Raw genomic sequence first — 17,916 nt, 5'->3', positions numbered from 1 at the left:
TTTTTTTTCACTTTGACATTATGGAATGTTGTGTTAATCAATAGGAAAAAGTGCAATTAAATACATTGTCCAAGTCCAAACCAGTCAGCTATTGTTGTCAGTATTCACTTTCCATATTTTTTTACAATTGTACACACAATTAACTATTGTTTTAGAAGTAACTGCACCAAATAATGTATATTTACACAAGAATTCACCCATTAACGTCTGTTTTGCTATAGTTATACCAACAAGCTCAATTAAGTGTGCAGTATAATAGTGCCATCTGGGGGTTGCATTTGATATCGCCAAACAAATCACAGAACCAGATCATTTTAATCTTTGACTCTGCTGAGATAGCTATATGCAGTAAACGTTTTCTGCACTTAAAAAAGGAAATGTTGAGAGATCAATGTCAAAAGTAAGATAAGAGTAATCGCAAATAAAAACATACAAAGGCAGAGAGCTCTCTGTAATGTTTGGATTCTAAGCTATAAAACAACACTGTGAAGAAGTGCATAGGGCTCTGAGACCTTCAAGACTCATAGATTCAACATTCCAGATGGGGCATAACTGTTGTGCCTTCACTAAGATTACTTCAGTAAAATGTCCAGCTGAATAAACAAGTACAAAATATGGAGACATATGTATGCAGCTTTGAATGAATGTGTCAGCCTAGTAATTATTAATGTAGAACACTTTTTTTCCCACCTGAACACGTTATATGACTTTGGACAGTCACCTCTTCAGAATATTAAGTTTTAAGAATAAATTAGAAAAAAAGCCTTACCTAGTCTGGTACGTTTACCACTTCAAAGTAGGGATCATATTAGAAAATACACAGAACATCATACAGAAAATAAAAAACACCAGAAATAGAAAAAAGACTGCATTAGAAGTGAATCAAATCAGTTTTTATTTTTAAAGTAAAAAAATGCAGTACTGGAAACCCTCCCATAACATCTTTACCTAATGCTTTTTTGTCCCCAGAATAAAAATATGATACTAATTCTATGTACATAACATATACCATACAAAATGTATTCCAAAGGTCTATCGCTACCCAGTTTCCTAATAAATGAACACATATCACAAATTCTACAGATCAACTGTCAAAAACCACTGGATATGAAAATCTTATTAACACAGTGATGCATACATGAAAATCCCAACATTTCACCTAAACTACCTCATAATGTGCCTACAACATTTTAACACTTCCAATTGCTCAGTTTTCATATAAAGTAATGCATATACTTTTACAATAAATAAAACCATCAGGCACACCCCAAACTCTAAAATACAGGTCCCAGTAGCGCACACACAAATAAAACAAGTTGTATAAAAAAAGGAAGCAAAACAGTTTATGAAATACTTTACAGAAAGCATATCAGTAAAAAAAAATCTGGGCAGCAAACTTTTTGGTGTCATGAAAACGATGCACTTCAGGTTTCCATATCTACTAAAGCTTTCCCAGTTAAGCATGTGAATTTTACAGATATATAGATTTGTATAAATATGTACACAACAAAAAATACTAAAATTCTCATAAAAAACATTCTACTTTATATATAAAAAAACATTAATGCTATGTGGGGAAGCTTATGTAGATAAACTTCAATAACTTAAAACAGAAGATTAAAACAAGTTACTGAAATCACACTGTGTTATAGCCCTATTTCAGTCCTTAACTTATAAACTAGGGTTTTACAACATATATAGCACCAGTAAAGACCACATAATAGTGCTACTGTACAATATGTGAAGTTATAAATATTAAGAAAAGCAAGGTACTGTACCATTTAAAAAATCTACATAATAAGTTAAAGCTTCAAGCAATATACATATTTACACTTTTAAATATATAATATCCAGAAATCAAGCAAAAAGCTTTTTGCTACAGAGTGATGGGAAATGTTACCATTATGTATAGCAGTGAGTATCTGAATCAACTACTCATGACAGAGCAGTTATTGAATACAATAATCGAGAAATACCAGTATATACTCTAGCACATTCGTCAAGTAAACAGCATTCAGCTCAATAAAGCAGAAGACCAAATGAGGCAGGTTTAATATTAGGTTAGCACCACTTTAATCGACATCACTAAAATCACTAACTGGTTCCCCCTGCACTCTACTCAGATGATTCATAGCTCGATCAAAGGCAGTCCTTACAGCTTTTCGAATACTTGAGGTTCGGCCCTCCATCATTTTGATCTTGTCGATGGTCTTGTCAATTCCAAGAGGGACCATTTTTGATTTAGGAAGCCATTGCCTGGTAAAATTAAATTATTAGTTAAGAACTACTATTTCAAGGTACAGTAATTTCTCACTGGAACAACACAGCAGAATGACGTTTTGACACATTTAGAGACCTCGTCAAAGCTGGCCATTTTGTTTTTTCCCCTTTTATAGAGAAATGACCAGCTCCAAAACCAGTTATGAAATGGACTTGAAAAGATTTTATCAAATTAAATTGTAAATAATTAGTCCAGTAAAGACCGCTACATATAAAAAGTTTACAATCGCAAAACTTTACACTGAAAACTAAAAAATGAATTTGAAATCAACTGGAAAGCTAAAGCTAATGTGAAAAAGAACTCTGATACATACTATTTTGTTTGAGGGTCAGAGGAAATGTTATTCACCAATATACTTCAACCTGAGGAAAATGACTGGCATAGGCCACTTGCAGACGAAGCCGGTTATGACACTTTCACAAGATTATGGATGCCCTCATTTATAAAATGTTGGCCCCCAGTGTCTTTCCTAATCTATTTTACCCTCCTTGTCACTGAAGTTCCAACCACTAGCCACTTCCTTAGTAAAATCAGAGATTATCATCCACTTTTGTGAGATATGGTCATGTACACATAGATGCATGAACATAAATGTGTGTTCAAACAAGACTATTATCTTTCCTGAAATAAGAATAATAAATTTTCATTTATATAAACTGTATTTTCCCAAATCATCATATGTAATCTTAACCTATGATCACATCCTTCAATATGATATATTTTATATAAAAATGTATTACTGTATGCTTTGTATAAATGTACTATACATGAAAAAAACTCTACCCATTGTGATACATCTGGAAAAGTTATGTTATTCTCATTAAAAAGGGGAAATGATGCTGTTCTTGATGGAGTAAATTAGAACAGCATACTGTCAATTATTTGTGTGATCTTATATGAAGCAGTTTATCCTACTGTTTCCAAAAATTCTTTTTCAAAACTAAATATCTTCCAGTTTAACAAACAGATGAACAGTACTCATTTTACATGCTGCCAAAACCTACGGCTCCTGCATTTATGAAGACACATAAAACAGCACATTCAAATGTTTCTGTTTTTGTAGAATTCTTTTTCAAGATGTAGAATCCTGGAATATTATTTCAAGTACACTACTTAATATGTGATTTAGTTAGAGGCTACAAATTAAAAAGATAAGGCGCACAGAAATAATTTTGCACTTTTAGGTTTCAATATTGGGGAAAATTTTGATTATGAGATGATCTTAGTTACTGTGATGTCTGGTAATCCTTCTGTCGGGTCAGTATTTAATGTTTTTTTCAGCTAAAAAATTATATTTATCTTCGATTCAGAGATAATCTTTTTCTTCCCAGTTTTAAGCTTGAAACAATACAATCTGAGTGCCTGGAGTCAACTTCTGTGGTACTTTAGCAGCTTAGAGCAGCTTCTGAGTTCTCTACTAAATTAAGTAGAGCACTCAAGGATATCAAAACAAATGAATTACTTAGTGGAGAATTACTTTAAGTAGACAAACAGTAAAGGACTTACAAATACTGCACCTGGACTCTAAGGTGGGTAAGGTAACAGTTCAAAACCAAGCTCATTTTAGTACTGTAGCCCTCGCAAAATTTGTGGGCACACACCATTATGCTGCATAATGACACAGTGAGTGCAATGTAGCAGGATCACAGACATTTGTGAATATGCCATCTTCTCCAACAATACAAAGCAGAGAGCAGTTCTGTTGCCATCACCACCTTGAAACAGTAACAAAAGCAACATACACTACACTTCTGCAGATGACACTGAAGCTCAGAAATATGAATGAATGGCTGGAGAGCACTCAAAAGTGCTGACATATTGCAACAAGATCAATGCACATCCATAAAAAGTGAGGGCTACAGGGTACTGTGGAACTCAGTTTTTGAAATGCTACCCCACTTACCTTACAGTCTCAATTTCACACCACTATATAGTCATCTGTTTGGCCAAATGAGAGGATCTTGAAGGTTGGAACTCTGGTGATGACAACAAGGTTCAAGTGGAGGTGCAGGCTGAAGGACCAACCACTTTTTTACCAGGGAGTCCATAACGGAGGCAAAATTAGGTAGATGTATAAGGGAACTATGATAAATAATAAGTCCTCCACACCTGCGATGCATAATTGGTGCATAATTCACAAATTTAACTCACCATTGCACACCTCCACCACTTTTTGTAAATCAAACCTCGTTTAGAGCTTGTGTGAACTTAAGGTCAGAATAAGTGTCATATCCAGATTACTTACACCGACTCTGTTAATATCTTGTATTTTAGATAAATCAGCATCATTCTTATTTGAAAGCTACATAAATTTTTTGGAAACTTGCTCACAGCTGACATTGACAAAAGAGAAAGTCAGCATTTATTTTGCAGTACAGGATGATATTAATCTACCATCAAAACAGTTTTAAGAAAACCCCATTTTGTAAAGAATGTATGTAAACTGGACAAACATTTAATTTAACGTGTATAATTATAAGTGTAAGTGAATTAAAGAAATGTTCTTATGGAATACTTAGATATACATACATATTAAAATTACTACACTACAGAAAGACAATGTTTCTTACCAGCTCCTTTTGTTGTCAAAAAAGAGAACAAGAAAAAGTTTCTCTCCAGACTTAAACTGCATTTGTTCGCCTATTTTAAGGACATCCATAGGTGGTATTGGTATTGATACCCCATTATGATGACAACCAACTCTTGGCATTTTGGGGTCTATTATCTACAACAGAAAGAAGAAAGATGTACACATATATATCTCGGCAATATACAAGATTCTTAATTGATGCACATTTACTACTAATAAGGTGTACCAAAAGAAGGCAATTTTGTTTCACTGTAAACCCCTACACCATGAAGTCTAGGTTTAACATCTGGGCACCACTAAAACAGCTAGATACACAGGAGATCAAAAAAGACCTAATATTAAAATACACTGATCATAGGTTGATTATAGGCTACAGTGATTTCAGTTTAAAAAGAAAATAAAATGTTTAAGCTTCCTTGTTAACAATTAGAGAAAAGCTCTTACAAAAACTATTTTACCACGTACTGTGAGCTAATGTTACTGTGTGGCTACAATGGAAATAAGCTGCCACCACTGAAGCTCCAATTATTGCCATATCAATAACTATTGTGACCACTATACAAGGTATGAGGCAACACAGAGGGCTGGTATTTGCCAATTATAAGGTTTCTCGCCCTATATAACTACTTGGAATAAACAACTTCAATAAAGGCCTAAATTCTTTTGATGTTTTCCATTAAGCTATTTTTGCGACTTACTTTTCCAAATTACATAAAATATGCTGTAATGTTTTAAAGTTACAAAACGCTTGTTGAAAGACATGGTAGGACAGCACTAATGCATTATGTTTTGGGGAGAGTTCTTCATTTTAAACGTATCCTTGTGGCATTATTCAAAACGTGTGAATTTGGTAAGGCACCTTATTATAACTGTCACTGAACAGTAATAAAGGCATACCTTTCCGTGATCACAAGATTTTGATTAACACGTGAACCTGACATAAATGTTCATTTAGTCGTGTAGTTCACCTTCAATCAAATTGTGACCAAAAAACAGCCCTTATTGATTCTAGTATAAATTTTCAACAATTTTCAGAAGTTCATTTTCAAAGCATATCAGAATTAAAATATAATAGCAGATTGTTTGGTATTGGATTTCAAAAGCAAATACTATAATTAAGAAACAGTTCTCAGTATTTTCGCCTTGACTACAGCCTTCAGTGCAGTACTCCTGATGATTAGCTAAAACAATTATGCTCTATTTTGTAGCCTCGTTTAAAAAAAATAGAAATCACTGTACCCTTGTCCAAGAGGTGTCTTGAATTTACCATTGTTAAATGGCTATCAAAAGCTACTACTAGCATGCAGAAAAAGAACTGCTTAGAAAAAGACCAATAAATACATTGGGCATTTTGTCAACAATATTTTAGAATTAAAACATCTCATTATCTTTAGTAATGGCTATGCATATATACAAATTCTTGCTATAATGCTAAAACACTAAATTATTAAATGCTGTAATTAATGGTAGTTATAGAACTACCGAATCTCAAGTAAGATTTAGATTCACTCTAAAAGTAAAACAAGTGAATCTAAATTTGATACATTTGATTTGATTTTATCCAATTAACAGTAAGTATAAAAACCTAAAGGATAAAGACTTCATTCAATATCATACAATGAGAGTTAAGTTACACAGACTAAAAAAAGAAAAACATGACTATATGGACCTTAGATATATAATAAAGCTTTAATTCATATCTACAGTAGTAGCAATAAAATATATTCTTAACAGAAAGTAGAAAAATGCAAGTTAACTTACCAGGGCAGGATACGATGGATATCCACTACACTTTGCCCAAACTAGTTTTAATGGCTCCAGAACAACTGATGCAGCATTAGCAGGCATCCATATATTGCTGTTGCCAACTTCTATGAGAGCAGGAATAACGATAATCAAATTATGAGGAGTTCACTGAAATACAGAGCAAAGTTCTTCCAAGCTATGCTTATAAAGACAGAACAGTAATAACACTTCATTTACACAAGTAGAAACCTCAGTGATTCACCACACTTTGCTTGATGCACAGAAAATGTCAAAACTAATAACCTATAAACCAAATGACTATCAATGTAGCAACACTATTTCGCAAAAACCATCCATGTTCAACGCAATCAGTGTTCATTTTACAGTCCATACTTTGTCATGGGTGAGCAAATGTTGCCTTCAAGTCATTTCAGGTCCTGCAATATCAACTGGCACCTTGGTAATATAATGTAAGGAACATCTTTAATAATATCAGTGTAAACAGTCAAGAATATTACTATGATGAATTAACAGCATAATGTCAACCTGAAAAAACAACATGTACAGAATAAATTCATTTCTTCCCTAGACACTGCAAAACACTAAATTTGTTGATTTCAAATGATAAAACTCCCAGAGGAAAAAAATAGAACCAACATGAATATCTATCAAATGATACGAAAGCAAACGATACTTAAAAAAATTGTACCATCAAACTTTTAAACCAAAGTTTTTTTTGAAGATTCCTTACCAATGATGCAATCTGATCAAAGGTTTTGGGTAAAAATCTGAAAGCAAATATTTAACCTACCCGCTGCAATTCTTGCAGCTTTGGCAAAGTTTCCAGTTTCAATACAAGCGATCAGCTCATTTTTGTCTTCAATAGTATTTCTCCGCACAAGGGCAGGTTTTCCTTTGCCACACTTGGGAAGGCTGAAACTTGACATTAATAGAATTTATTTTAGTGTCTGAATTTTCCATAAAAAACCATTCGAGCATTCTGCATTAAAAGAAAAACTCCCACACATTCTTAAGACTTTAATTACTCGAGTAAACCTGATTATTTGTATTAACATGAAACATTGCTTTTATCATTGTTTACTAATTAAAAAAACAAATCAAACAGGATATTTTTGCAGCATTCAGATGGCATTTTTAAAAGTTATCAACCCATACACATTCTGAAGCCTGAACACATTTACTGAGAGGAGGAACGAGATGAAACACCAGTAAAATAGCTGTACATGTACGCCTTTTATAGATTACTTAAATAGATTCACCTTTTCAGGGTTTTTTTTAGCACAGTTTCAAAAATGGTCCATTGATTGTGACAACCATTGTACGTTATATTACGGCTTAAATTACGCAACTCCAAGCTCAGCTAGAACAAACCAGGACTGGTACCCCTAAACTTCTGGGTCAAATAATTATACATGCTTGTTAAAGCCTTAATCAGAACTTATAAGATTAAAATTGTGAGTAGCAAAAGAGTATTAAAATGATATTTTTTCCTTGAAAGGCCTTCAATGCCTTAACAGAAAGTTTCATATAATTTCATATAATAATGCCAGGGGCAGCAGCACCACAGACTAACAGTTTAGGTCCTGGGGTCCCATAGGAGAGTTGTGGATTCAAATCCTGAATAGGTATCCTTAAGATATTTCACATGGAATAATCCTTCTGTAAATGGGTATAAGTAGGTACTCTTCAGGCAATTTGTTCTAATTAGACCTATTTAGTTAAAAATGATCTTATAAGACCATTACTTAGGAATACCAACGTATAAATTGAGAAAGAGAAAAACAAGCAACAGCATAGTATTCTAGAAGAACTTTCTAACTACATGAGCAAATACAATACCTTGTATTGCATAACAGACTCCCACTTGAAGATATGCTGGATTCGGAAGCACATCTACGCCGAGGTTCAAGTTTTCTGACTGGAGTGAGTTCTTTGAGTTCCTCATTCCCAAAACCATTTGAAAGCCCTAAAAAAACAGAACACTTTTTTCTTAGGTTGTGTTTAAGTATCTAAAATCTGACAACAATAACACTGGAGATGGTTTTAAGTGGGCAAGAAAACTAAAGGAAAACCATTTTTTATTACAACAATTACAACAAATTCATAAGTTGTTTGAATAATTTGAGACACCAATATAGTTACAACTAAGCTGTAAATGGAATCACACACCTTACCAATTTAAAAGTTTACATTAACTCTAAATAAATATCGCAACAAATAACTAAAATGGGATTGTCAGCTAACAAATTCTGAACATTATTTGGTGTCTAGATACTAGGTTTTTATAAGTTGCTTAGACCGCAAAAATTGAACTTTGAGTAGGTTTACCTGTATCAAAGCGCTTCACAGGTGACTCTTCTTCACTTTCTCCACATGCACTTCTGGACCTCTTCCTTGGCTGGAGAAGAGTCTCCAATCTTGGAATAACCACAGACAAAAACGTTTTGGTTCCTAGCTGTGGAGAACTAGGCTGTGCGTCACTGATTTTTCCAGGTTTTTGCGGACTTACACTTTTAGATTTTCGAAAAAGTATGGATGTTCGCCTGTTGACGTCACTTGAGGATTCTGCTAATGTAGATGTTGCCACCACACTGACATCACTCTCTGCAAGCAAGTGTTCAGGAGTATGTCCATTTAATATGTCCTTTGGTGGAGAAATACCACACATTTCATTGTCAAACTTAACACGTTTATGCAATTTATTGTTCTCAGGGCTAGGCTCAATTGGTTTGAGTGTGGGTGGTTCTGAATTACTGTCGGAATTTAGAGGAGGTGGCAAAGAGTCAGATGGTTCTAGCTTTGGTGGTAATGACTTGTCTCCTGTAAAACAAAATGACAATACCTGCAAATTATGAAAAGTTGTAACATGGACTAATAAGCAATGAACCGTTAACTATTTTCTGGTACACAAGCAAAAATTTAACTTGATTGGATGTATATAAATAAATTCCTTGATTCCATCGTTAAAATCTTGAACAATTTGCCATATTGATAATATTTCAGTCTAAATTACATAATGAAAGTAAGGTTGTCCAAGCATATAAATTTGAATCAGTTCCTAAAAAAGGTTTGTAAATTTCTCAAGATAATATTCAGAAGAGCTACAAACCATTACTGGGAAAACAAATGGAAATCCCCCAAACAATTGTCACATTTAAATTGTCTAAATGTCCAATGAGGTCATTTAAATGAAAGATTTATGCACATTTGTGTTTGAAAGCAACACACCACTTTAAGGTCAAGCAGAATTTACAGCTAAAGTTCAGTAGAACAACAGATACCAGTATTACATTCTTTTCATATTTGTTTTTCTGGAAATAAATGCAAGTTCACTTATTGGCACAGTCTTAAAAAACAAACTCACACCAATTGAAAAGTTACTTATAATTTGCAACCGGTTTTTTATGAAAAAAATATTGGTTCTAACACCAGTTACAAGGGGATTCTTAAAATGTTTTGGCAAAAGATCAAGAGAGGATTTGAGATAAACAGAAGTCATGCACCATTATAATCGCAGCTTATGATTTTTGCAATTTACATATTTTTTAATTTTAGCAATACTGGAAAATGTATACATACCGTCTTCTTCTGTGTTTTGTCCTGTAGATGGAATTTCTTCAACAGATAATTTACTCAGTTCTAATTGAGCAGACTGAGTCCTCCTTAGGCTGATTTCATATCGAATGTTACCAATTTCCTTTTTTAATAACTTGGTTCGTTTGTTCCGAGATGCACTTGACTTCATAGCACATGTCAAGTCGAGTTTCTCAAGGAGTTCCTTAAGCTGTTCTTCTAGGGACATGTGCTCACGGTTTACTGGATTTAGCAGCCGATCCACTATGAAACAAAGCAAAAAAACATTTCACCAAAGATGCTCCCCACTTTTATCACGCACGTGATTAAGCATAAATTATATTGATGCATAAAGAAAATATATTATAACATTTTATATCAACAGCTAATTGAGCACTTACAAAATGTTATTTACATTTCAGCAGGCAGATAGTATACCAAAACTATATTGCTCCCTGAGATAAAACAATGCTAAAATCAATATTGGCATTTGAGCTATGAACCCATTTAAACAACCACAGTTTAAAAATCTTTTCATCCACTGTTTTAAGAACAGTCTAACTGTTCACACCACTCAACCACGTGGTGCTGGAAAACTGAAGGTTGCTATTGGCAAAACTGAATGTGTCCTGTCTTTGAAAAGTTGCCTGGAGAATGAGATGTGTTACTTCAACAACCAGAACAGTTTAGAGAAACAGTGTAAAGGACATGACATGTTCCAGTAAGAAGAAGGCCACATCCTAGGACCATTGCATGTCTGACACATCTATGTAATTGCTTTCAGACTGCACTCAGGACAGCATAAGAAATTTCAGAAAGAATTATCCCATGCATCAATAGAAAGACTGCAGTTCTGCTGTCAGGATGAAAAACCTCTACTACTTGGAAGCTGTCGGGGGCAAAGCTAACAGCCAAAATCAACATCTTTCAAGGGGGCTGAGAGTGGTGGAGTGCTTTACTCACAGATGAATGCTGTTTTGCCCTTGACAGACCTGGTAGAATAAACTTTGTGTGTGGAGAGGTCATCTTGAGCATCATGCTGAGTACCACTTTGTTTGAGTCAAGTGGTAGAAGTGTTATATAGGGAGCAATTTCAAAATTTCACAGAGAAGAAAGTACATTAGCACAAATTACAGAGCACCATGTCAAGATCTTGCCATAGCTAGCCTGTTCTCCTGACATGAGTAAAAAAAAAATCTATGGGACCAACTCAATATCATTGTCATAACGGACCAACCTTCATAGGCTGGTTAACTGCTATGCAAAGAGTGACAGAACTCTCATGAAGGTAATCATTTTTCTACTTCAATTCTGCCAGGACTGTCTTAAGGACATTTTTATTATGTCAAATTTCATACTGAAAACTTATGATTGTGACATTTTTTTCCACATTTTGTGTGTTTGATTAAATATTTGATCAAATCCATAAGACCCAAGTGTAGGTTTGTTTGCATCAATGTAACCATAACATTCTAGGACAAAAACTGTATAGAACAGGCTGCAAGAAAAACTTTTCCACACAAACCATCCGTTACACTACCACAGAGGCCACGCAGGTGTGAACCTGGCCATGAACCTGGATGTGAGACTTTCTAGGAAAAGCTAAGGTTGCTACTGGATAAGATGTTAGTGGGACCAGTAGAAAGCATTCATCCTACGGTCTGTGTGGGCCCTAATGCCCCAGTATAGCGAGCAGAAGTTGCCATCCTTCAGATGAGACAAAACTGAGGTGCTGACTCTCCGTGGTCATTAAAAATCCAAAGTTGGTTCTCGAAAAGATTAGGGGTGTTAACCCTGCTGTCCTGACCCAATCCCCCCCCCTCCATCCTTTACCAAGCCTCCTAATAATCCCCATCTATCAATTGGCTGTATTACTCTGTTCTCCTCCTTGCTGATAGTTGATGTGTGGTGAGTGCTGTTGCATCATCTAGGTGGGTGCTGCTAAATGATGGTGGGTGACAGGAGTTCCCATTGCCTGTAAAGCACTTTTGAGTGTAGTATCCTAAAAAGCGCTACATGAATGTAAGGAGTTATAATTATTAAAATGAGCACATATGAAAACCATAAAAAGACCAAACACCCATTAAAATTAGTAAAAAGATAAGTAAACATTACCGTCTTCCCATGAAAATGGTGGTAGTGGTTCGATCTTTGGTGGTTCAGGCAAGTGCATTCCTGTTTCATAATCAAACCCTATACAATCAGCATCGCGACGGCTTTGCCTCAGAACAGCACCTCCTTGGTCTCTTAAACGTACAGCTGCTCTGTAAAATATTGTGTCCTTTGCATTGTATTTCATGCAGTTTTCAATGATAAGGTTAAAATCCTCCTCAAATTCATCAAGGTTTTTATATCCTTGAGCTTCAATTCTTTTTCTCATTGTTGAGAAGTCCATTGGGTGTTTAATATGGTCCAAGTAATCAGGTACCTGGAAGGCAACAGTAAATGAAAACAGTCAACAAGCTACATACAAATGTATTGCAAATTAAAAATGAAAAACAGAACAAACATAAAAGTGGAAACTAAGTGGAAGTGAATTTAAAAGTGAAAATAGGAGACTACTAAAAGGGTTGTGGGAGCATGCAACTGGTTGTCCAGCCAGTTGATGACACTGACAGACAAGCTTTTGGGACCAATTAGCCTCCTCCGATCTGTAACTGTTTTTGTTTTAACTAACATACCATTTGCATCATAAGTGTATACACTGAATTTATTAATAGCATTTAAACAAACCCTCCATTTATTGAGGATTCACTACTCGTAAGTAATGTAAAATATTCATTTACTTCCTCCCACTTATCAGTTGTAAATTTTATGCAGCTGTTTAATTTAAACCCTAAGAAAGCCTGCAAACAACGGGAGCCCATTTGGCCAATCTTAGCTGTTTGTCAGTGAAGCAAACTAATTTTTCTAAACTAAAAAACTACAATCACCTTATACTTGTTTAGATTGCAGTGATTTTAAATATACTGTACATAACATTAAGTCTTTTTCTGAGCAAATCTAGTAAAAGGTCAAAGAAATAGGCAACAATTTATAAATGCATTTGTTATTAATTTAGTTGCAGCATCAGGGCTCCAGACTGTGACTGAAATGGCTGCAAATGGCGGCAATAAATTCAAATCTAGTCACCATTAGCAACAGACACCAAAACTTTATTTTCTGTTGATGTGTGGTCAAATTTCATCAGGTTATGAGGTGTTACTTAATTCCATCTTTAGAGCGCACGCCTTTCCATCCCTTCATCATAGCACACAGCAGTGACTGTTGGTTAAAAGGCAGCAAGCTAAGATGTTAGGCACTAGAACGCAGGCTACTGCAAACGTTCCACACCCTAGCTGATCCGCTAACTATGACGAAGCGTAAAATTACAGACTTTTTAAAGAGTTTGATGCATCTTCCGGTGGATCTTCAACCACTGCAATGGATCCTCAAAATTTATCCAGCGAACTTAATACAAGTATGGACGACAATGCATCTGAACAACTGTCAAAATCCAGCATTTTAAACAAATGATGTATTGAGACTTTTGTTCTAAAGCTGGTCAGGGAGTTGCAGGGAAAACTGCAAATCATTTCAAATGGGCGAATCGTTTCAAAAGAAACGGTAAAAAACATGGAGAGTCAGAAGCATACAAATACTCGTGATTGTGTAATTGGGAAGTGTGCCCCAAGGCAGACACCTTGAGCCTGGGCTGTGTCTCACGCCTGTGAAAAAACAGCTGAGAAAGACTAAAGAACTGAAAATGAAATTTAATGCAGCCTACATGATCACACGCGAGGAATTACCGTTCACAAAATATGCCTCCCAAATCTTGCTAATAAAGAACAGAATACATGTATCAAACACATATGATTACGACACTGCATGTTTTGAGTTTATTGGGTGCATTGCAGACAAACTTAAAGCGCAAACACTAAGTGGGGCTGCAAAGGCAGTGGAGATTGCTCATCAAAGGCCAGTTTGCAGACATGTCCTACAATAGTTTGTGGGAGGTCATCTTAACAAAAGAGCCTTACTGTACAGCTTTCAGTAATGTTTTGCATTTAGTTCAGATCATGGTTGTGCTAGCCATATCAGCAGCACAGTGTGAATGAGGCATTTCTGCACAAAACAGAAGAAAATCAAAAGCACACAATTCACTTAATATCTCAACATTGGAGGATTTAATCAGGATCAGCTCAGAAGGCCCTTCACTTGAGCAGTTTGATCCAGAGCCCTGTGTGTAGCGCTGGCTCAGCTCAAACAAGAGGAAGAGGAGGTCTCAGTATACAGGATGGCCAAGAGACACTGGCTCAGAATCTGATGAGCAGACACTCCATTTGTGACTGTATATAGTTTTAATGTTCTAACAGAGTACATAGTTTAAAAGTCTGAACAAAAGGCCAATCAGCCATCAGAGGTCAGGGACAATAGAGGAGGGGAAGAATCGGCCAATAAAAGAGGAGGACAGACCTACAGGCACAGAACAGAGGACACAGTAAGTATTTTTCATGTTATTATGAACTGTTTTCATTCTGTAATTTGGCAACTAAAAAAAAAAAAGGTAATTTGGCTCCTAAATGTTTCATTTTAGGAGCCAGCGGCTCCCAAGAAAATTTTTTATTCTGGAGCACCGAGCATAAAACCAGACAATAAAATGGTTTCATATACTTTATTAACTAAGGATTAAAAGAAAATAGCCTTTAAAGTTGACCCCTTTCAGATTTAATTTTGAAAAAATTTTACTAATCCCTTATCAAAATAATTTTACGGTTTTATACTTTAAACCATTTTTCTTATCTCAAAATATGGTAGTATGAACAAAATTCAACTGTGAAAAGAATCTCAAGTCTTGCAAAGTGATTTGTAATGTAATCTGTTTATACCTACTTAAAAATCACTTTTTAATTAAGCTATGACATAAAAGTTAAACAACACACCTCTTTAAGGCTTACTGGCTGCGCAAAAATTTTAGCAGGATCCTTTTCTTGAAGCTGGTCAAGAACTGAACGCAGGAGGACTGTAAAAGGCGTCAGTTGTAGCTCCATAGCAACCTGTTGCACTTTAACCTGTTTAACAACAAAACAGTACATGAAATCAAAAGTTAACAAAAAATAGTAAACTACTGCAGAAGGAACTTCCCATTTAACTCCACAAGTAACAAAAACTAAACTTCCCACAAAATACAGACATGGATCAACTGTGTTAAATATCTACTGGAGGTATTCATATTGTTCAGCAAAAGCCTTGTCAAATACTAAGTCTAGCATAGCAACTATAACATTTACAGTGCTTTGCAAGTATTCAGACCCTTTCCTACAGTATTCATTTTTTAAATTACAAAATGATGCACATTTTTTAAAATGTATTTTATTCAAAACCTAAGTGCTTAAACTGAAGACATCTGAGTATAAAATATGGTACAGTAAATAATTTTTGCCTATTCTTCCGCATGGCATGATGCAGTCACCAACATGTTTGATGGGAACCACTATTAATGCATAGACAGAGACAACTCAACTATTTATGTGGCTTATTAAGCTAGTTTTCTGCACCTAAATTTAGGTGTGCTACATCAAAGAGTTTTAATACTTATGCAATCATAAGTAACCTTCCCATTTCTTTCGTATTGCTTAACTATTTACATTTTTATATTCCTAGCTCTGAATGTGTGAAGTAAGTTTTATATATAACAAATATTTAGGACTAACTCAAAGTTTCATGATTGCAAACTTTATACAAAACAATGTGAATGTGAAAACTGCAAGGGTCACGTTATTTTGCCAAGGCGCTGTTGGTGTTCTTTGGTTCTACTTTCCTTCTACCTCCCAAAATGCATCTTTAATTTGGTAAATGCAAAGAAATAGATGCAATAAATACACAATTTTGTTAACACTGCTAGAGAACACTAAACAGATACTCCAAATGTGCAGTTTAATTTCTGAAATACCTCTTCTCTTTTTAATTTTTCTCGCTTGCGAATCAATTCTACCAACAATCGAGCTCTCTCTAGGTCATGACGAAGCCTGTGCCAGTATTTTAATTGTTCCTTCAAAACACGGTTTTCTTCGTCATTTTCTCTCTGTGAAATAAAACAATGACAAGGAAACTTTATACTGAGAAATTAAAGTTTACTTAACAAATAGCATTTGACATATCAAAATCATTATTGAACACCTTTCAAACGTACTGAACAACAAACTTTATACATTTCTGCATACCCAACAGACAATACAATATTTCAGAATTAAGACAAAAATGATTCTATAAGTCACTATATACGTAAAGAATAGTTCCTACTCTTGTAACTTGAATAGTACCTTGAAATAGTGCCATTTTATATTAAAATTAAGTAATCCAGAATAAAGACTGTTATACACGAGATCAGCAAAAACTCTCCCTTTGATGTTTTTAAGGTTCATCAAAATAAATTCTATAACACTAATCAGAGTTCTTTAAACTCTCCCTTAAGTACAGTCTGCATCTGAGGTCTATTATGTCACATAATTAATCAGTTCTTTATTCATAATAATTGGACAATGGACAACATTCTAAGCATAGTACATTTTTATACCTAAGCTTTTTATATTATACTGAATACAATCACATAACTCATTGAGAGGGTTGAAATAAAAAGTAATTTCTGAGCTTACCTGCTGAATATTTCTCTGTGACTGCAGGTTTGATTGTAAACGTCGTAGTAGGGGAACACCATTTCTGGACTGCCTCTTCAAGGTCCAGTAATTCAATATGCGTTCAATAAAAATCTTTTTTCTCTGAACAGCAACTTGATTGAGAATTTTGTTTAACCTAAAAACAAAGCAGGATAAGTAGTTGTATATTACAGAAATGTATGTGTTACTGTTGCGAGATGTTTTGAAAGTGCTTAGAACAATCTACAGCCATGCATAGCCAAAAGCTTTCCCATTTGTATTGACAGAAGATTCACGGATATGCACGTCTTTAAAATGTTACTTTAGCACTACAAGCACAAGACCTGTTTCATTTCCTGGGAGTGACAATGCAGATGATCAAGTGCATTATTTTCTAAGTCATCATTTTTCTTCCTTGCTCTCCATTTTCTGAAACTGAAAAAATATAAAGGAACTGAACACAAAAGAACAGAGCTCACTTGCTGCCACTCTTCTCAGTAGCTGTTGGAAAGTACAATTCTAGTGGACCACAAAGCACATGGAAGTTAAACCTGGATATCTATCAGCAAGATCATGTCTATATTATACTTCATCCAGGCTTCAGATCCAACATGCTGATGAGCAGGAAATCTTATCAATCTGAATTTTTATTTCACTGTTAGCACAACTAACCAGTTAATTTATAAGTTATACTTATAATTAATTGCATCTGCAATATCAACAAAGCGTTAACTTGTCAGAGCTTTCTGGGTACAAAATTGATGTTTTTCTTGCCAATTAACACAAATGAACCCTGCCTCCTTAAGGCATGAAATATAGAAGTCAGTTTGATTCCAATAGGGATTTAGCCTTCAGCCTTTTGATATTCAGTATTAACATACATTAAGAAATAACCAACCTTAAGTATTTTTTGGGGAAAAAAGTTCCATTATAATGATGCTACATATATACAGATAAAGAAACATGGAATTTTATCACATACCTTCGGTCTCAGTATTACCTGGTAATAGTCTGACTGTGCACATTGTAATGATATGAAAGTATTTCAACTAAACTTAATGATTTGCATA

General features: G+C 34.7%; 1 protein-coding gene across 5 annotated transcripts in view; it reads right to left on the bottom strand.

Moving 5' to 3' along the window:
* Positions 1-871: 871 nt before the first annotated feature.
* The window catches only part of LOC148655003 (bromodomain-containing protein 1-like), a 22,315-nt gene continuing 5,270 nt past the window's right edge, over positions 872-17,916 (bottom strand). For 2 of the 5 annotated variants that reach the window (XM_088645027.1, XM_088645028.1), the window contains exons 3-13: positions 16,847-17,003; positions 16,144-16,275; positions 15,134-15,262; positions 12,327-12,639; positions 10,218-10,475; positions 8,967-9,458; positions 8,478-8,604; positions 7,429-7,556; positions 6,633-6,742; positions 4,852-5,006; positions 872-2,256 (exon numbers count right to left, since the gene is read on the bottom strand). In XM_088645027.1, the coding sequence (XP_088501153.1) occupies positions 2,073-2,256; positions 4,852-5,006; positions 6,633-6,742; positions 7,429-7,556; positions 8,478-8,604; positions 8,967-9,458; positions 10,218-10,475; positions 12,327-12,639; positions 15,134-15,262; positions 16,144-16,275; positions 16,847-17,003 (2,185 nt within the window). In that variant the 3' untranslated portion in view covers positions 872-2,072. Of the gene's footprint in view, positions 2,257-4,851; positions 5,007-6,632; positions 6,786-7,428; positions 7,557-8,477; positions 8,605-8,966; positions 9,459-10,217; positions 10,476-12,326; positions 12,640-15,133; positions 15,263-16,143; positions 16,276-16,846; positions 17,004-17,916 lie in introns of those variants that run through there. The other 3 variants (XM_088645029.1, XM_088645033.1, XM_088645030.1) reach the window with 3 other exon arrangements.

The sequence above is a fragment of the Lepisosteus platostomus genome, chromosome 9 (assembly GCF_059453375.1).
Source record: "Lepisosteus platostomus isolate fLepPlt1 chromosome 9, fLepPlt1.hap1, whole genome shotgun sequence".
Classification (NCBI taxonomy): domain Eukaryota; kingdom Metazoa; phylum Chordata; class Actinopteri; order Semionotiformes; family Lepisosteidae; genus Lepisosteus; species Lepisosteus platostomus.
The sequence above is the reverse complement of the archived record's forward strand: the minus strand, read 5'-3'. Positions and strand labels throughout refer to the sequence as shown.